At 41.8% G+C, this 19519-nt stretch overlaps 1 protein-coding gene across 1 annotated transcript; it reads left to right on the top strand.

The window, feature by feature from the left end:
* Window positions 1-3359: 3359 nt before the first annotated feature.
* Window positions 3360-18867, top strand: ANXA11 (annexin A11). The gene is made up of 15 exons (XM_015866123.1): window positions 3360-3598; window positions 7865-7925; window positions 8151-8275; window positions 9175-9531; window positions 9957-10044; window positions 10361-10455; window positions 10845-10958; window positions 11642-11732; window positions 11831-11910; window positions 12035-12091; window positions 12890-12983; window positions 13506-13601; window positions 15965-16023; window positions 16532-16654; window positions 18123-18867. Exons 2-15 carry the CDS (start codon window positions 7874-7876, stop codon window positions 18180-18182), a joined length of 1491 nt encoding a protein of 496 aa, XP_015721609.1. The 5' UTR covers window positions 3360-3598; window positions 7865-7873; the 3' UTR covers window positions 18183-18867.
* Window positions 18868-19519: the final 652 nt, after the last annotated feature.

Raw genomic sequence — 19519 nt, 5'->3', positions numbered from 1 at the left:
TTAAGTGGCTGCCTCTTCTACTAACGTTGTCCTGTTTTCTACTGGGTTAATTAAAACTTCTTTGCAGTTTGAGCCACTGCAAGAATATAATTAAATACCAGTGTTGAAATTAGTATTCAGACCGGAGATTTCCAAGTCTATTATACTTTAGAGTGTCACAATGAGAACATGCTTTGAAATAACTTATATGTCACTTAATGCAGAGCCTTGAGGTGTTCTGTAGTGGCCCTTCTTTTCCTTATTTCCTAAAGGAGGAAGTCCCCTGCTCAACTAGTGACCTGATTTGGTAACTCTCTATGACGTTACTGAGTGTCAGACTGCTTCAGTTGCTTCATTCTTCATTTCCTGTGGACTATGGGAAGAAGAAGGTGGGCCATCTGTTTTTGTGTCATATTAAGTTCCACTCAGAAACTCTGTGGGGCTGGAAAGTCGCTTATCATGATCAAGAGTACAGTGTGTTAATATAACATATGTTATAATAACATTATACATACCACAGCCAACAGTAGGGGGGATAAATGGCTGATATAGAACCTGTTTGGATGAGTTTCACAGGCTCCCAGTTGAATTACATTCACAAATGCTTAAATATGTCAGCTAATGTATTTGTTTTCTCTTACTGGGCGCTTAAGCTGTGCAGGTATAGGTGGGGTAATATTTTTTCAGGAGTATAACAGGCTAGAGCTAACACTGCCTCTCAAACATTATCAGACCTATAAAGCACTTGCAGAAGAAAAGGAATAAATGCATATGGTATTTTTTTATAGAGTTGAGGTTCATCTGAAGGTCCAGCTGTAGGAGAGGAAAACAGCGGGGAAAAAAAGAATTAGAAACTGCATGGTTTAGCAACAGTGTGTAAAAAAGCAAGTTTAAAACCAAGGAATGCCTAGAAGAAATAACAAAACTGAAGAATTTAAGTGCTTATTTCTTCAGGTGCACATATTCCTCATGTTGCCAAAAATACAATGGAAGTATTTGAGAGACTGCCTTTCCAAAACCCCCATCAATTCAGAGAACCTTAAAGAATCAAGCTCTGAACATGCAGGAAATAGGCCAGTCTGCCTCACCTCTGTCCCTGGAAAGATGATGGAACAGGTTGTGCTGGATGCCATCTCCAGACAACTGGGAGAAAAGGAGGTTATCAGGAGTAGTCAGCATGGGCTCACCAAGGGGAGGTCGTCCTTGACCAACCTGGTGGCCTTCTGTGATGTTGTCACTGGCTGGTTGGATGTGGGGGAGAGTGGTGGTTGGAGTCTACCTTGATTTCAGCAAGGCATTTGATACTGTCTCCCGTGACATCCTTATAACAAAGCTGAGGAAGTGTGGGGGAGAGTCCAAGTCAGGAATCTAGAGGCTCCTGGTAGGAATTCATGTTACGACTTCGTTACTTGTTTGAGTCTGTCATCTGTCAGAGGCAAAGTAGAATTTCAAGGAAGAAATAGCGGGCTGAGGGATTACAGGAATAAATTACTGGAGCTAGACCTGGATGTGTGCATGCAATACAAGAGGATGATCTCTTAGTGTTTTTATGCCCTTTAAAACATAGAAACGGCTTCCAATATGCCAAATAGCTCTAATGTGTGTCATGTAATTATAACCATCTGGTTTTACAGAAAATCTTCCTTTAAAGCTGGTGTTATGCAACTTTCTCTTGATATAACACGCACTATGATATCTTTTTGTTGACAAGAACATTTGCTGCCCATTACGGCTTTGGCAGGAAGAGGGATGTGATCCAGCCAAGGTTCCCGAAGAGCCTAAACTGAAGTTATCGTTCCTGTGTAAAAGTTTCCAGAAATGAAACATGCAAAGCTAATGCCTCATTCCCTGCCTGAAAATGGCACCTAGGGAGCTTTCTGCACAATGGTTTCCTTGTCAGTAAAAAATATTCCATATGCTGCTGTAGCTAGCTCAGTTTTCTGTTTACGTAGCATCAAAGGTGTGGAACTTACAGCCACAGTAGCAGGATAAATAGAGGGATTCATAGAAGTGAGCCATAAGCTGAACTTTACTTGAAATCCACGGAGCATTGCAATCAATTTTAACACAAGCACAGCCAGGTCTGGAATTATTATGGGACTGGTTGCAGCAGCACAAGTTTCCTTATATATCCCTGTTAGCCTAGGCATGATGCTCAAAGGGCTTTATTAACAACAGCGAACAACAGCACTGAAGAAATATGTTCATCTGAATTCCTCTTGAAGAGACGACCCTTCGTAGATGCAGTTCCCATCCATAAAACCAGGTCTTATGCTTTAAGTAGTTTGAGCACATCCATCAGGATGAGTTCTAAATCAAATGGACTTGTTTAAGACATGCATATGAGGAAATCCAGGCTCATAAGGAGGTTCTAAGACCCTGTATATGAAAATCCCAGATTCAGAGAAGAGTTGATGCCCTGCTGTAGTTGCATAACTAACAATGTTATTGTGATGAGTATCTCAGCAAAAAAATAAGTAATTGCAAAAAGTCAGGCCTTCTTGGTGGTTGGTTTTTTTTTTTCCTTTTGACCTTGTTTTGTTTCTCCAAACGCTTCCATGTGAGTGATTCACTCATCTTTAAAGAATGCATGTAGGAAAAAAAAATAAAAACATTTGTATTTGAGGGTTTATCTGCTACCCCTTGTGCTACAAAAGCTCTATGTGGGAAGTCTTCCACCTCAGAACCTCTCATAGAACTTCACTGAAGGAAATGTGTATTATATATGACTTATATAGAGACTTTTATAGACTTCTGTTGTTTTCCCTTCTCCCACCTCCCTGGGTCTGTGTTTGGTGGCATTTCTCACACAGCTGGGTAGCACAGTGCTTTGGGTGGGGTTCTTTTGCAGATGTTCTATGGTAAAAAGCACAGCAGTTGAACCCTGCCATGAAGTAGAAGAAATGGTGGGCCAGGAAGCAGCAGTATGCATGATAGTTAGGGTTGTATGGCTGGGTTATGGTGGGACTTTATCTTCAAGATCTTTTCCAACCTGAGCAGTTCTGTGACCCTGTTCTGTTCTATGATGTTTTCCCAATGCAGGTGAAGGGCCGGTAATAGGAAGGGATCTTAGAAGGTTTAAACCAGTCTGTAAAGCCTGTGCTGTTTCCAGTTTTGAGTCAGCCGTGCTGCCGGCCTGAAGCACAAGAGCAATTCCTGTCCGAAGCAGTCAGCTTCTGCTTTAAACCAGCCGTGCCCAACGGGGCAGCGCGGCCTCCCAGTCACACGGGCCGCCGGGTGGAGCCGTGCGGTTTCTATGAAGCAGACTTTCCACAGTGGAAAGAAGCTTTTGGTTCTGCTGGAACTCACAACCTTGTTATTGAGTCGGGAGCCGCTGGTGTTCCCCAAGGAAACGTTTCACGTCGTAAACACCGCGTGCCAGCCTTCCTGAAAGGAATACGGCTGCAAGACGTGCTAGCAGCGCTGTGTCTGCACCCCCACCCCCTCGCATGGCGCTCGGAGCGAAGCGCCTCAGGAGCGGCCATGGGCTGTAACTCGCACAGCCCCGCCCGGCCTCGGAGCGCAGCCCGGCTCGCCCTCCCCTGACGCAGGGCTCTCCCCGCCCCCCGCTGCGCCCTGTCACCGCCTCACAGCGCGACCGGGGCGGCTGCGGAACGCGGTAGGAGCGGCTGCGGGGTGGGGGGAGTGAGGAGGAAGGGGGGGAACGTCCCCAATGACGGGGTCGGGGCAGGGGGCTGACGGGGCTCAGGGGGCGGTGAGCGGCTGTTGCTGCCTGCGGGACGACCGGGCGCTTCTCGCATTCGTACTTGTGTGCTGTGCGTGTGTCCTTGGTGCGTTCTGAGCTGCTGGTTTTGCTGTGAGGCAGAAGCGAAGGGGGTTCTTCTGGGAGAACTGTCCGTGCGTGCTTTATTTTTCCTTCCTTTATTTATTTATTCCTTTTTTTAACCAGCTTCCTGCGAGCTGCTTGCAGCGTACTTCCCTTTTTCTGGCCCTGTGCGTTCTTAGAGCGTCTTAAAACGGAAGCTGTTCAGCTCCTGTTATAGTTTAATGGTCTGTGAGGCAGTAGAAACGTGTCCACATAAAAAGAAGATGCCATGTACTGCTGTATAGCCAGGTTAGTTGGTGTGGTACCAGAAAATAGATGTCTTTTGGAGACTGTAGTGAGAACATAACGCAGTTCCTCCTGTGAGTGGTAGATAAGTTAACCAAATATTTTCATTGTACCGGTTCTGTTGTTGCTTGCAGTTTGCTCTAGATGTTATCAGTTCGCTACAAGATCTGGATAGGAAGGTAGATCTAGATAGGAATTTGGGGTAAATATAGAGCAGGTCGCAGTGGAGATGTGCTGAGGTGGTTCTAGAAGTCACTTAGATGAAGTGCTTGTGCTGAGCAGGCAGCCCGTCCTGCCCATGTCTATCAGCTGGTGCGTGAGGCTGAACCTGTACTGCTCAGCTGTCCCAGATGTGAGTCTGGGCTGGTGCTCATCACTGCATCATAGGAACACAAGGCCTTTTCAGTCTGCTTTCAAGAATAAAAACCTGGTAATGTGTGCTATGTGGCTGGCCATGGCACAGAGCGGGATCTCTGTGCTGTCTAATCATTACCAGCATCCTTTCTAAGAACAAGGAAGCAGACCGAAGGCCTGCCCAGGCGTTGCTTCCTGGTCTTTGTGCATTGGCTATGAGAGGAAGCCTTGTTCCTCCACTGCAGGGAGTACTCTCTTGAGCGTGCTTGGAAATTGTCACCGTCCTGTCCCTCTGTTCAGGCTTTGTCTCAGCTTTTGGTGGGAGAGAGCTCTGGCCTGGATGCTTTCCTTTCCTTGTAGCTGTTGGTTGGTATTTGTTTGGACACTGGGAGAGATGGACCTCTGCAGGCTTTTGGCTCCCAGCTTCTGAGAATCTTTGCTGTGATAGGCCTCTAATTCACATTCCTGAAGGTACGGGCATATGTTCTGATTAAAAAAGGATGTTGGAGATGTAACTTTGCTCTGGCAAGTTCCTTGGACTCAGATGCTGAAGTTGCCTGAGGAAGACAGTAGCAATATTCTTTTTTATTGTTACTTGAGAGACCAACTTTACGCCTGGGAGATGGGTATGTTCTATAAACATATAAATGTGCTGTGGGGTACTGAGTGCTACAGTGTCACTTTAGTTCTGTAGGATCCCCCACAGAGGGTGCTTTGTGAGGTGGATTAATTACTGTTTACTTTTCACTGAAGATGCGAAAAAAATTGTCTTTTATGGTAGAACTGAAAATAGATTGATAGAAATCCTTGAGGCATTAGTCAGCTGGGAACATAATTTGGGCCATTTATAGCATGTCCAGGAGTCACATACACAGAAGACTTAAAACCACACTGCAGGGCTCTTAGTTTCACAGGGTGTAGGGTATTATATCTGCTGTAGGAAAGAGCAACTTCAATGCTGCGTTGGGCTAAGCAAGTCAAAAATAGATCTTGCTTAGGCTGGTACAATAGCAGGTAGCTGATATGGTGCTGACTGTGGCTTGTCCTTGTCTTACACAGACACAGTAAAGGATGGGCAGCTGACCTGTGATGAAGATCTGCAGCCTGCTGTAAGGAGGCAGATGCTGTTCTGAGCTCTTGTGGTGCAATCAGCAGCCTTGAAGCGGGCTCTGCTTTCTGCAGAGAGGAGTTGTGTAATATATAGCTTTAGGCAGCCTTTTGTTACCGCATCCTAGTAAGTAATTCACCCTGAAGAGATGGAAAAGACCAAGGAGTAAAGTTTCTTCAGTGTTCCCTGGAAAGCAGTCCTAATTAAACAGATTGCTTTCAACCAACAAAGGCTGTGATGTTTTCATAACTGTTGCCTTCAGGCTATTGGAACGTGGTATTGTTGGAGGCTGAATGCTGAACTAAACAAATTGCAGGGTCTTCATGTCACGTTTTTAGGTGTTACCTCCAGGGTGAGCTCTGAGGGCGAGGAGAGGACCTTAACAGTGTCAGTTCTATATTTAATACAAGGCACTCCCTGTTTCTGTTTGCTTTTTGTTGGTGTTTTTTTTTCTCTCTCATGTGCTTTTATGACTGAGCAAACACAGTCCTCCGTGTTCCTGTATCCTCCCACGCAGTATTTATATAACTGGGTGGTGGACTCCTGAATCCTCTTCTCTGTTGTCAGCAATTCAGTGTCCCCCTTCTGTTTTGACTAAGATGTAGCAGAGTAAAAGTTGGTGTGGTGGGCATAGAAAGAGATGAGGTTGTGGGAGTGGCTGGGGAATTGAATGTAGAATGGTTTGCTCAGTTAGAGGAATGGCCAGCAGGGCTTGATGAAGTGATGACGGAGGAGGTTTGTGAGCGTGAGGAGTTGGTGTGTTTGTGGATTTGGTTTGCCTGGAATGGAACCAAGGTGGAAGAAATTCCTTGTGAAAAGGCTTGGACAAGTACAGCATTCAAAAGAAGCAAGTGGAACTTTTTGATATATATAGTAACACTTTCTCTTAGGCTGCTAATGAAGTTTGCCATTAGTTGTCAACCTCAGTATTAATTGCTAAATGACTCTTTTCATTATTATTCTTTAATCAGAAGGGAATGTTCCACATAGGATTAAAAGCGTGCTAACAACACTTCTAGGACACACAGCTCCCATTCTGCCCTGCCCTTCACCACAAAAAAAAAAGCCTTTCTGTGTTTTAATTTGTACCTTAATCTGTATTGAAAAGCATCTTGTTATCATTATTGGATTTATCCATGACAGGCAAACAGTCCCCCCATGATTACCCATGAAGTGGGGGGGTATTTATCTTCATTATAGCAAGTTACATCACCTTATAAGCAGTGGAAGTGCATTGTACTAGGTGTTGAAGTAGGAAACCTTTGTTAACTATTTTGGGTTCTTTGTTTTCTTCTTTGTCTTTTGTGCTGTTTGTGTGTTTGAGTGGTTATGTGTAGTTAGACAAGAGGCTTCTGCCTGTTCTGCTTCATTCAGGAGCTGCTGGGGGGAAAAGGCAGCAGAGTCCCAGCCTGGTATAGGCCATGAATAGGTCAGATTTTATTACACCAAGTAAATTAATAGCAAAAAGAGGATAAAAAGCCCTGGTCTGGGGCCACTGGTGCCCGTGGGGCCCTGTGCTGCATCAGCCTACTCCTGAAGAATGGATCCATGGTGTGAAGCCATGTTGGAAGGGTGCCTTAACAGCTGCAGCCTTTGGGAAGCCCACTTGATCAAAATGCTCTCCCAAAGAAAGGGACTAATAACTACAAAGGCATATACAAAGCAAGTGATGCACAGTGCCATTACTCACCATGCACTGACCAATACAGAGCCAGTCTCCAAGCAGTGGCAGTGGTTAACAGTCCACTTTTATTTTGGGCACTGATGACATGGCATTTGTCTGTACGTTCTGACAGAAGCACTGTCAACTTCTAGAGATCCAATTTATTTCAGTGATCTCCTTTAGGTACGCCCTCTATTACAGTGCTGACAGTGTTGTGTCCTTTCAGCTTCTTACTCTGACCTTGTGCTTCTGCATATGTTTCCATTTCAGTCACCTCCTACGCAGCTCATGATCTTAGTCATTTGATGATGTGGTTTGTTTGTCAACTGCTTTTTCTACTTCTGGTTAACAAAACTGTTCTGCATAGGTTGTGAACTTGGTGATAATTTAATGGCACGGTAACATGCTTTAGAGTGATGCATCCTTAACAATGTAATTGACAAAATGAGGAGTATGTATGAAATGAGTAAGAGAAATAATCTGAGGAGAGACGGTAGAGCTGGTTAAATATCTGAATATATTCACTGGTCCAAAATAAAAAGTCCTTTCCCCAAAAAAGCCCCTGCAACTTGTCTGGTTGTTATCCAGATTGTATTGCCTGGCTTCTGCAAACATACTGCCTGTTGATTTCATGTGGTGTAATTAGCCAGGCGCTGCAGAAAATGACTGTCTCACATCTGCTTTTCAGGTCTTTGCAATGAGTTACCCGGGCTATCCCCCAGCAGGTGGATATCCACCAGCACCCCCAGGTGAGTCAATCAGATGAAGTAACTGTTAAGTGACCCATGGTCCTCACAAGTGAAAAGGTGGAATGAATGAAGCGTGAGTCTGCAGGGTTTTCTGGACACTGGGGCTTCCAGTGGTTTCTTCCTACGTTCAGTTTGGAGTTTTTTGTAGTGGTGTTTAATCTTGGCTGATAGACAAGCTTTAAAAGGTGTCGTGTCTTGTTTCAGTGCAGCTGTGTTTGATTTCAGGTGGCAGTCCTTGGGGTGGTGCTGCCTATCCACCTTCAAATCCACCTTCAAATCCACCTCCAATTGGTCTAGAAAATGTGGCTGGCTACGCTAATCAGTTCAACCCAAACTACATGGCTGGAATGGTGAGTCAGCTTTCATTTGATGTTTCTTACTGTGACTTCTTTAAGTTGTGATGTTGGTACTGTAGACAAATAGTTTACAGCAGGTTTGTTTTGTGCCTTTTTCTAACCTTTGTTTAAACGCTGAGCATTCAGTACCATCTGTTGAAGTAAATGGTTACCATAAGCTATTCCTTATGTTAGAAAGGCAGAATCTGTTGATAAATTTTGTCTAAAGAGCCTAATTTCAGAAGGCGAGGATGTAAGACATGACTTTGCCATGCAGAGGAGTGGGGACGTGTGTGCTTAATACTGACTGTCTGTTCTTAATGTATTCATATTGGCAAACACAGCTCAGGTTTTGCTTATTACCTGCTTTTGGGCCAGTTGAAAAAAGAGCCAGGTTCTGCAGTTGAGGCAAGTGACTCATCTCTGAAGAAAGCATAGGATCAGCTCTGCTAATGTTTAACAGATGTCAGTAAAAACCCTTTACACTGGCTGAAGGAAACGCAGGCGTTGCCAATGTGACTTTTTTTGCTTAGGGTATAAGTGAGTTATGTTTCTTAGATTTTAGTCTCCAGAAATCTGCTATAAAACATAAGGATTTCACAGCATGCTAAGACACTTGCATCATTACTATCTTTCTGAGGCACTGATTAAGTGAATTCAGCAGTCAGAGTGATCAACAGAGTTACCTGGAGTGCTCACAGCAATATCCACAGCTACTGTACAGCTACAGTAAAACTAAGCCAGCTGAATCAAGTTATTTTTCTAGCATCCTTTCTAATTCAACCTGATCGTTGCGAAGTTCCTTGGAGATGCAGCACTAGATATGTTTGGGGGTGTGGGAAGATGAACACATTGTGTTAATAATGAGATTGAAATTCAGCTATTTGTAAAGCTCCTCTCTTGCTTTGTTGCAGGCATCCAATATGGCAGGGACATTTGGAGGGTCAAATGTACCACAAGGCATATACCCTTCAGCACCTGGGGGTTATCCACCAGTACCTCCAGGTGGCTTTGGACAGCCTCCGTCAGGACAGCAGCCCTCTTACGGGGGGTATCCTCCATCTGGAGGAAATGCACCAGGATACCCAGGTGGCCCTGCGCTGGGCCAGCCCACCATGCCTCCTGGTCAGCAGCCTATGGGGTTTCCAGGACAACCACCAGCACCTTACCCGGGGCAGCAGCCCATGCCAAGTTATCCACCAGGCCCAGCTGTGAATCCATCTATGCCCTCTTATCCAGGACCTACAGGGCCTACAGTCTCTCCTGGAGCAGTAAGAGCTTTCAGTGCTTTTGTTTTACAGTGTGACTGCATGTGTTCTTCTGTGTTTTCTTTGTGTATCTAAAAATGAAAGGGAAGTCACAAAGAGGGGTTTGACCAAAGCAGGAGATATAAGCAATATAGGCATCTGTGAGTTCAAATGCATGCTATTGTGCTGCATTATCAAAGAAGAAGCAGAAGACATAAACTCAAATTCCATTTATTTTGTTCCAGTTTAAGGTATCTGTAGTTACATTGCACAGGTTAATCAGACTATCATTGATTTTGCATTTTATCATAGTACAGATATAGAAACAGTTTAGTTTATGTTGACTGCCTTGCTTTTTAAAGTAAGGAAAAAATGCTTTTATCATTTTAAGTAGCAAAATGCAGTCTTGTACTGATTAATACTAATATGCAGCTCAACTTTGATTTTAGTATGGAAACAGAGGCACAATCACTGATGCACCAGGATTTGACCCTCTGAAGGATGCAGAGGTCTTGAGGAAGGCCATGAAGGGATTCGGTGAGCAGTCTGTGAATTTGCTATTTAATTTAAGCACCATTTCAGCTTTGTTTCAGTACTGCCTTTTGCCATTGTTAACATACTGAGTAGGCTGGCTTGCGTGTTCTTGGTAACCAGAATTATTGAAAGTGAATGTAGATGAAAACAACATGGTGAACTTGGTATTTGCAGGTTTATGTGGGGTGGTATTTTGGATATGACAGATGAGTAAGAAGCATGTGTGTTGGGCTTGGTAGAAGTAGAGACTTGAGAAACCAAAAGCTGAATCCTCATGTGACATGCATGCTCACTCTGTGGTGTTTGTGTGCATGTACAGGAACCGATGAACAAGCTATTATAGATTGTCTTGGAAGCCGTTCAAACAAGCAGCGACAGCAGATCATGCTCTCCTTCAAAACAGCTTATGGAAAGGTAAATACATCATGAGACAAGTAAGAAGAATAAGGGCCTAGGTAGTATGGCACGAGTTGGAAGGGACTTTAGAGATCATGTAATTTCAACCCTCTGCTCTGTGCAGCAGGCAGGGTTGTCAACCACTAAATCAGGCGCTAAAGCTGTATTTCAGATGAGTTGTATAGTGCAGTTTCTCTTAGGTAGTTACTGTGGCCCTTCTCTTCTGTACAGTCTATTTAATTTCACCTTAACTATATAAATATGTATGTTATTTTTTGCTGTGTTAAATGTTGTTGAGTGGAGTAACTTTACCTTGTAGATAAATTATTGATGCTTACGCATAATGGATTTTAAGTGAAGTCCAGAATTTGTTTATCTTCATGAACTCTTTATTTAATGCTCTGTAGGATTTGATCAAGGATCTCAAGTCTGAGCTATCGGGTAACTTTGAGAAGACCATCTTAGCAATGATGAAGACACCCGTCATGTTTGATGCTTATGAAATCAAGGAAGCTGTAAAGGTTTGTGTAGGATAAACAACTTCATAACACAGTAGGGAATATTTGAGCTGATGAAATTTGTGGTAGTAATTTAAAAGCTTTGCATTCAGATGTCCTTTCCATTCAGATATTCACCCCCTCTTTACTCCATTTCTTGGTGTTTTATAATATGAAAATAACAATTCTTAATTTTACTAAGCTTTTTAAAGGTAAAGAGCGTTTAATAGGTTTGTGTTGTAACAAGGATTTATTAAAAATTGATAAGATGTCAGAGGCAAAGTTCTGCTGGGCTTCACAGTTCATTTATTGCACAGTCTTTAGCAAGCCACTATGGTTATGCTCTTTTCAGTCAGCTACTGCGTGGGGCACATTTGTGTCTTGGTTTTTGCTGTGAGGTGTGGAGCTGACAGCACTGCTCCACTCAGAATTTCCAGCTCCTGTACACTGAGTGCTCAGAAATAGCTCTAAAAGCAAATTAAACTATGATGTGGAGCAAGGTTCGCTTTGTTTTGGTTTTTGGGAAGAATTTACATGCAACATTCAAACGACATGCTTTGGGTTTTCCTGTTTCAATGTGCTATTGTATTTATTCTCTCCATATTTGTATTCTTCTTTGTTCTTTATGTTATTTCATATTGGGTTCAAGAAGAGTTTTCTCTTACAGTTTGCTATTGTGGGGTTTTCTGTTTGATTTGTTTTTTCAGGGCGTTGGCACGGATGAAAACTGTCTCATTGAAATCTTAGCTTCTCGAAGTAACGAGCATATTCAGGAGCTCAACAGGGTCTATAAAGCAGGTTAGATTTGTTCATCTTTTTCTCATTAATCCCTGACATCATTAATTTGGAGGATGGGCAGAGCTGTATGATTATTCATCGTTGCGTCTCCCTTACAGAATTTAAGAAGACTCTGGAGGAAGCAATCAAAAGTGACACATCTGGACATTTTCAGAGGCTTTTAGTTTCACTTAGTCAGGTACTTCTGTGCAGAGCTTATGGGCACTTGGGTGCTTGTGTGTGTGTTGTGGCTGTTGTTATTGTTTGTTCTTTATTAAGAAAAAACACAGCAGTAAAATTTTTGCCACTTCAAATTCTTTCAGGGAAACAGAGATGAAAGTACAAATGTTGACATGTCTCTTGTCCAAAAAGATGTGCAGGTCAGTATGAAGCTCTTCATTATTTGTAAGTTGAGTACACTGATATGTGACTTTGTGGTCTCTTGGTCTTGGATGTTGTGTGTGTTTTCCTATAGTAGTGTTTCCGTTTCAGTAAGTGGAAGGGTTATAAAGGGGTGTAACAACTGCATTAGAGCCTTGTGGCTCCATTTCTGAGAGGAGGCTCTAGGGAATGAAGCCCCTCTTTTTTTTGTTTGGTTGGGTTTGCTTTGATTTTAAAATCTCTTGCTTTTCCAGTTGGTGTCACTCCATTGTGCTGCTGTTAGTTATGTAAGGAGCTTGGGCTTTTTGCATCAAGTAGGGCAGCTGAACATGATAACTCTTGCACCTGTTACTTCTTGTGTGTTCTGTTTCACCACACAGCAGACACAAAGCCATGGATCGTTTCAGTGCTATACTGTCATATAAGCAGTAATGCATATAAATGTCATATAAACAGAATAGCTTTCAGCACGCTTTCCCAGAAGAGATATGAATGTCTCAAAGCATGCTCAGAGGTATAGAAATCAAGCTAGGCTCAAGTCTTCCTAGGAAGAAGAATTTTCAGCTACTTTCTAAGCGTTCGTTTTGTTTTCCTTTTGGTAATTCAGAGCTGGTTTGTATTAAGCACCAGTTTTGGGATTAGTTGCTGCTTATTGCTGGCTCCTGTTTTCCAGCAGTACTTAAACCAAGGAATGGCTGTAAAGGGAAGAGAGGCTGTAAGGAAATGGATTTGTAACTCATATTTTTGTCATGATGGCTTTTCTAATTTATAATGTGTGCATTCTGCTCTGAGTTCAGGAGCTTTATGCAGCTGGTGAGAATCGTCTAGGAACTGATGAATCCAAATTCAACGCCATTCTCTGTGCGAGAAGCAGGGCCCACCTCAGAGCAGGTAATGGTACCCAGATCTCCTCATAAACGTTGCACTGACTCTGTTGTTTGTAATGATAAGCACGTCCAACACTGCCCTCTGCTTGTGTTCTGTCATGGGTAAAATGGGAGTGATGATAACTCAGGGGAAAGCCAAGTGAATTCCCTTGAACAAAAGGGTATGCAAGAGCTGTACATTATGATAGTCTCTCTTAAGTGTCAGAGCTGGTAGAGGTCATATTTGTTCACATTTTTCTCTGATAAAGGAGTGGGAAATGAGAATTTGTTTAATTTGGTGTTCCCCTTACAGCGATTTCTTCCTGTAGCCCTTCAGAAATAAGCACAGGACTAGACAAGCTGGGAGGAGCATGGTGATACTTAAATGGAGCAGAATGGTTCAAATCATCTTTAAAATTTCAGGACTTCTGTGAATCTGCTGCATTACCAAGTTGAGAAGTGCTTTCAAAATAAAGCAATACACATCATGCACCACTGCCATTTCTTTGTGAGACTGACTCCTGAATCCTTTCTTTCCTGTTGACAGTTTTCAGTGAGTACCAGAGGATGTGTAACCGGGATATAGAGAAAAGCATCTGTCGTGAAATGTCTGGAGACCTGGAGAAAGGCATGCTGGCAGTAGGTACGTGCCATATGTGTAAAGCAGGCCTCTTAATTCACCTCAAAATGGCTGATGAGGCTTTAGCTTCAGGCAAGCTGCTTGATTTAAATCTTGCATGCTAAACTTTGAATGCTAAAATGGGGAGAGAGAATTATTAACTTGGCTTGGATTTAAGAAGTGATTATATGTTCTACCCACCACTGTGAGAGTGAGAATAGGATACTTGGGACAGCTTTGGAAATAAAGCGAAAGGCATTGAAATTGTAAACCTCTAACTAGTTTTTATTAGAGGGAGAACTTAAATTTGATTCCAGAGAGGTTATTTTTTTCCCCCTATTTCCTTCAAATCTTAGTTCAGAAGTGTTTCTGGTACTTGGGAAGGGCCAAGTTCTACCTCAGATTTACCCTTGATACTTTTTAAGATAGCGGTCACTGGTTTCCACTAAGAGCTATGAGAGGCCCTTGAGTCCTTGTGCAGTGGTTCTGTTTAGGGTGGTTTATTCTAAACAGAGTCACATGGCTCTTTCTCTTTAGTTTTGTCTTCGTCTCTTAGGTGAAGTTACTTCTTTACATTTCCATTTCTATTTCCATGTACTGTTTTGAACTTACTGTGGTATCTAGCTGTGCTTCTCAAAGTGTTCTTTTTTGATGTTTTATATTATGGTAGTGTCAGGGAAAGGGATGTACCTAGGAGAAAATGAGAAACAAATGAACTACAGCAACAAAACACAGCTTCTTCAGTTCCTGTTGAAATCAATAGGAATGTTTATCACTGGGGGAGTAAGATAGGAGAAAACATTTGGCTCAACTGCAGTGAAGCTGTGCATTTTTTTCTCATGGAAGTTTCTAACGTAATATTGCAAAATAAAGATGATTTTGTGGGACTTCACTCCTTCACTTGTCTTATGCATGTCTGAACTATATAGCCATTATGCAGTCAATAGTCTACTTGATAAAGTTGCCCCTTTTCTAATGGTGAGGGTGTTTTCTATGACCCAGGCTGAGCCTAGCTCTGTTGTTGTAGTACATTAGCAGACCCTTTTCCAGCATTCTGAATCTTTCACCTCAACAAGTATTCATGTTAGCAAGCCAAACTTGAAGTATAGTTTGTTTGCAGAACACTAGCTCAGTAAAGAAACTTAACTATAGGAGTTTATAAGTTGTTTGGCCTCATGGAGCTTTGCAGTCACATGGCAGATCTTTATGTGGATGAAAACTGAGCATTGGGACTGTAACTTTCAAATAAATCAGTAACCTTTAGAGGATAAACTTGCATTAATATCCACTGAATGAACTTCAGTTTTGTTTAGTGATGTGTGTATGTGTGTGTATATATAGATGTATATATACATGTGTATGTGTATCTAGCATCATTTGTTCTTTTAACCTTGTTTTCCACAAAAAAAAATCAAGGTTTTTCTAATTGAAAATGTTCAATTTTGCTTTTCTTAAAGCTTTCTGGATTGTAAACTGGTAATTTACCCTGACATCTTCAAACATCTTAGTGTGTGATTGTGTTGTTTTAATGACAATCAAGAAACGTGCATTTCATCTGTCATTTGTTCCTGAGATGTTGTACATATCTAACAACTGCGTGTTTTAAACTGTTCTCTCTCATCTACATTTTGCTGTTCAGAAAATACTTTTTTCCTATATAGAATGTATTTTGCTGTGAAATGTATATTTAGGTTTATCCCTTTGGTTCTGTCTTGCTCTGATACTTTTTGTGCTGTCATATACAAGCTGGTTATGGTTTGCTGTCCATGCAATACGCCACAGATTGCATGGCTGTTAACCCAACATAGGATCAGTTTAGAGACTGTAGTTTTAATGAGTGATGAACAGATAAATATCAAAGTCATTTGATTTGGCTCTTCTTCTCTAAGAGTTCTAATGAACTCTGCTAATGAAACATGAAAATTGGTCATTGTTAATAAGCATATCAAGGATTTTTCAAGAATCCATGTGAAATTCGTGGCTAAAGAAATGCATAACTGGCTTTGAATAAATGGTGCAGTTCCTGTTATAGATGTGTTCCTATCTTAGAGCAACTCATCCCAACTTAGAGTGTGTCTTGAATTTGCCATGCCTTCTAGATGCATGGCCTAGGATTTCTCAAATTTAGGAAGAACTAATGACACTTAATTCTGTTCTTCGAGCCTCCTATTGCCTCTCCATACCCTACTTCCTTTTCAGAAGCAACAGTCTTGTTGTTAGAGGTAAAAGGTACAAAATTGTTTCACTGACTAACTGAAGGGATGGAAACTGCATCATACCATCTCTATGTTTAGGTAATTAAAGCATGGGACTGAGCTTGAAAAACAGTCATGAGATTATGTTTGGGTAGGAGTGTGTGACTTCAGTAATACTGTTTCTTCTTGCAGTTAAATGCCTCAAGAACACACCAGCATTCTTTGCAGAGAGGCTGAGGAATGCTATGAAGGTAGGTGCCTGTGGCAAGATGCATAAATTCAGCATGTGTTTGTAAATGACTGTACTGTTCATTGAAATGAATACTTCAGCCACCCTGGAAAGAATTAATGATACTAATTAAAAGATAACTAATGAGCTGGAGGTATTTTTTCAGTGAACAGAAGACATGTAAGATTTTGTATTATGGAAGGCTAGAAAAATCTATCTCATTTGATCTGCTTGGCAAAATGTATATAACCATACCACAAATTTCTTGTTTTATTATGAGGATTTCTTCCCTCAGTGAAACAACTGATCTGCTTAAGACTTGTTCATAACTTTAAGTAAGGAGGGCTAACTGAAATAAGTGTACTACCAGTACATTTAATGTATTAGTGCATAGGCTAAATTGCTACTAAGCTTATTGAAGGCAGTGGGGTTTTGCTAGCAAAGTGTGGTCATCTCTTTAGATTAATGCTGTATCATCCACAATTTCCACACATCATTAATGTACAACCTTGTTGTTCTGTTTATTCCAGGGAGCAGGAACAAAAGACAGAACTCTGATTCGAATCATGGTGTCCCGCAGTGAGGTTGACCTTCTGGACATACGTGCAGAATACAAGCGGATGTATGGCAAATCCCTCTATGCAGATATCACTGTAAGTCTTAGAGCTGTAGTTTCCCCAGTTCATTTGCCAAAGGATGCCTATAGGGACTTAAGAAGCTTCATTCGCTATGTATTGAAGGTGCTGAATCTGTTAAGTCCCTCTGTGTTCCTCTGGTTTTTAGCATGGAGATGCAGCTTAGTGGTGCTTACAGGGAAACCTGGGAGGATAGTGAAGGATATTGTGTGCACCAGAAAGTCTGTGCTATTCTGCCAGCAACTACTGAGTCTTTTTGGCCTGGAGACACCAAGGATCAACTATCAGAAGCTTTTTTACAAGTCAGTTACTCTCTGACAAAGATGGCACTTCATACAGTATTACATGATATTTTACATTTCAGGAATAGGAACAGATCGTTCTCATTTACTTGACTGAACTTGATTGTTTCAGTAAGTGTGGACATACGGTGTAAACCCTGCCTCTTCTGTAAAAGCAGAGTTAAAAACAGATTTGAAAAGTAACTCCTTCATTCATCTGCCATTGTTCGTAAATACACAGCAGTTCTTTCAGCACAGGCATAAACAAAAAATGCTTTATATTTTGCAGATTGTACTTTTTGTAGTGCATCTCCTTGTCACTATAGATTTTTATCTGGATAAAGGCTTTCAGGGATAAATACACCAGCTGTAACAGTCCTGTGGAAAGGGGTGGAAGGCCTCATCAACCAAGTCTAGTTCATGAGCAGCTCTCAGTGAACGCTTTTTAGTCATAGAAGCACCAGGCAAAATTAATCTAGCAGAGCTAGCTGAATGGTGATCATAGAATGCCCTGGGTTGAAAAGGACCACAATGCTCATCTAGTTTAACTCCCCTGCTGTGTGCAGGGTCGCCAACCAGCAGCCCAGGCTGCCCAGAGCCACATCCAGCCTGGCCTTGAATGCCTGCAGGGATGGGGCTTCCACAGGCTCCTTGGGCAACCTGTTCCAGTGCATCACCACCCTCTGGGGGAAAAACTTCCTCCTAACATCCAACCTAAACCTCCCCTGTCTCAGTTTAAAACTATTGTCTCTTGTCCTATCACTATGCACCCTCATAAACAGCCATTCCCCCTCCTGTTTGCTGCTGTTCATGAATACTGTTGGACACTTTTTCACGTACATTCATTGTGGTTTCTGTTTCCCCCAAATCAAAGAGGTGTTATTTAAGTGAGGTGGGAGATTGATTTCTTGATGTCAGGGCACCCATATACCAAATTCAGTTACCTAAAGAGGTTTATTCCCTTGTTGATGTTTTCCACTCCGTAATAGAAAGAGCATATTTCACTGTTTCATTGTTGTTGTGTTTAATAACAAGTGAACACCTACTTTCTTTCAGCCCTGCCTGAATAAAGCCCTGTTAGTTATTTGCTTGTCATTTGAGATGCTTCAACTTCATTTTCTTTCTTCCTTCCCCTTCCGATCTCCACACCCTCAGAAAAGCAGAAAACAAGCCTTTAACTTTTCTTTTTCTGGCTTTATTTCCAGGGGGATACTTCAGGAGACTACCGGAAAATCCTACTCAAGTTGTGTGGTGGAAATGACTAAATGGAACACGGAGCTTTCATTTAACCAAAAAAAAAAAGGGGGGGGGGGAAGGGGAGGAGGGAAGGCAGCTGCTATTTTCATGGTTTTGCTTAAAAGCATCTTTTTTTTACCCAAAAGTAAATATGTTATGAGCTATCTTTCTTAAAGCAATTTGCTAGATTAAAAAAGAAAGCAAAAAAGAAACCCAAACACATGCACACAAAATATCAAGCTTATGTACCATCTGCTTATAGGATTCTTTATGTTACCCTCTATAATCCAAGAATGAGGGGTTATTTTTTAGCTTGTTTTATTTGTCTGAAATAATTGTATTTGTGAAGTGACAGTCGCGGCTGTATGGTTAAAGGCTTTATTTTGTACAAATATCACGTGCCACTTTATTGCCAGTTTTATATGTATTGTAAGCAGAGGTGCTTTTATACCTGAACCTCGCCTTTTTGTGTCCAACTGAGACTGTTTTTAGAGAGGTTTTGTTGAGTTCTATTTTCATGACTTGGCTGTATGTTTCAAAGAAAGTTGTGTTCTGTGTTGCTTTTATCAGCAGGGCAGCTGCTGTCACAGGGCAGTAATGATGTTGATATGGGTAGAACTTCAGTAGTTCATGTCTTCAAGGTTTTGGTTTGTGCCTTAGATATTGAAATATATCTGGGAAGAGATAATAAAATTAAAGCTGTCTGTCTTCTAACGCTTTGGAAGCTCTGCTTTTTGTTGTTTGTGCCGTTCTCAAAATGAAAGTGTAGAAATAGAAACATTTGGAAAGAAACAACACTGAAGTTGAAGAAGCATAGAGACAGGTCGGTAAAAAGAGATTGCTTATTAATCAAGTATGCAAATTCCTCTATTTACTGCACACGCGAGTGCACACAGATTTCTGTAAAGGCCAGGTAGATATTTTTTTTTCCCTAGAGGAAGCTGTGTTGCTGTTTGTTGTGGAAGAATTCAGATGTTTTGAATGTGCATCCAAATCCATGAACAGAATTTCTTACTCTATAAAGTGGAACAATATCATTACGTAGTGGGGAGAAATGCTGATGTGAGATAAACAGGTAAATACACAAGGTCTTGAAACGTTTTCCTTCTCTTAAAGTATATGCCTTTTCTTTTCCAAACCTTTCAAGTCCCCCATCTGTTCTCCTTTACATGTTTTAATGATTGTTTTGTGTCTTTAAGGTATTTGGTTTTTGCTCCTCCATGAAATGGGAAGGTCGATGCTGGAATTAACAGGAGGTGGCGTTGTCACCGCAGCAAGACAGGCTGAGGAGTATAAGCCTAATAGGAAAGTCTAGCAGGCTGTGCAGTCTATCTGCAAGTTCTGACATGGATGTGCATCCAGGATT

The sequence above is a fragment of the Coturnix japonica genome, chromosome 6 (genome assembly GCF_001577835.2).
Source record: "Coturnix japonica isolate 7356 chromosome 6, Coturnix japonica 2.1, whole genome shotgun sequence".
NCBI classification, from domain to species: domain Eukaryota; kingdom Metazoa; phylum Chordata; class Aves; order Galliformes; family Phasianidae; genus Coturnix; species Coturnix japonica.
Note: the sequence above shows the minus strand (reverse complement) of the source record. Positions and strands in the feature narration are given on the sequence as shown.

Excerpts from the sequence above, each read along its gene's own strand:
- ANXA11 (XM_015866123.1), top strand. The coding sequence starts at position 7,874 with ATGAGTTACCCGGGCTATCCCCCAGCAGGTGGATATCCACCAGCACCC. Across the intron at positions 10,456-10,844 it reads TCAAAACAGCTTATGGAAAG|GATTTGATCAAGGATCTCAA; the intron begins GTAAATACATCA and ends AATGCTCTGTAG. Across the intron at positions 10,959-11,641 it reads AAATCAAGGAAGCTGTAAAG|GGCGTTGGCACGGATGAAAA; the intron begins GTTTGTGTAGGA and ends TTGTTTTTTCAG.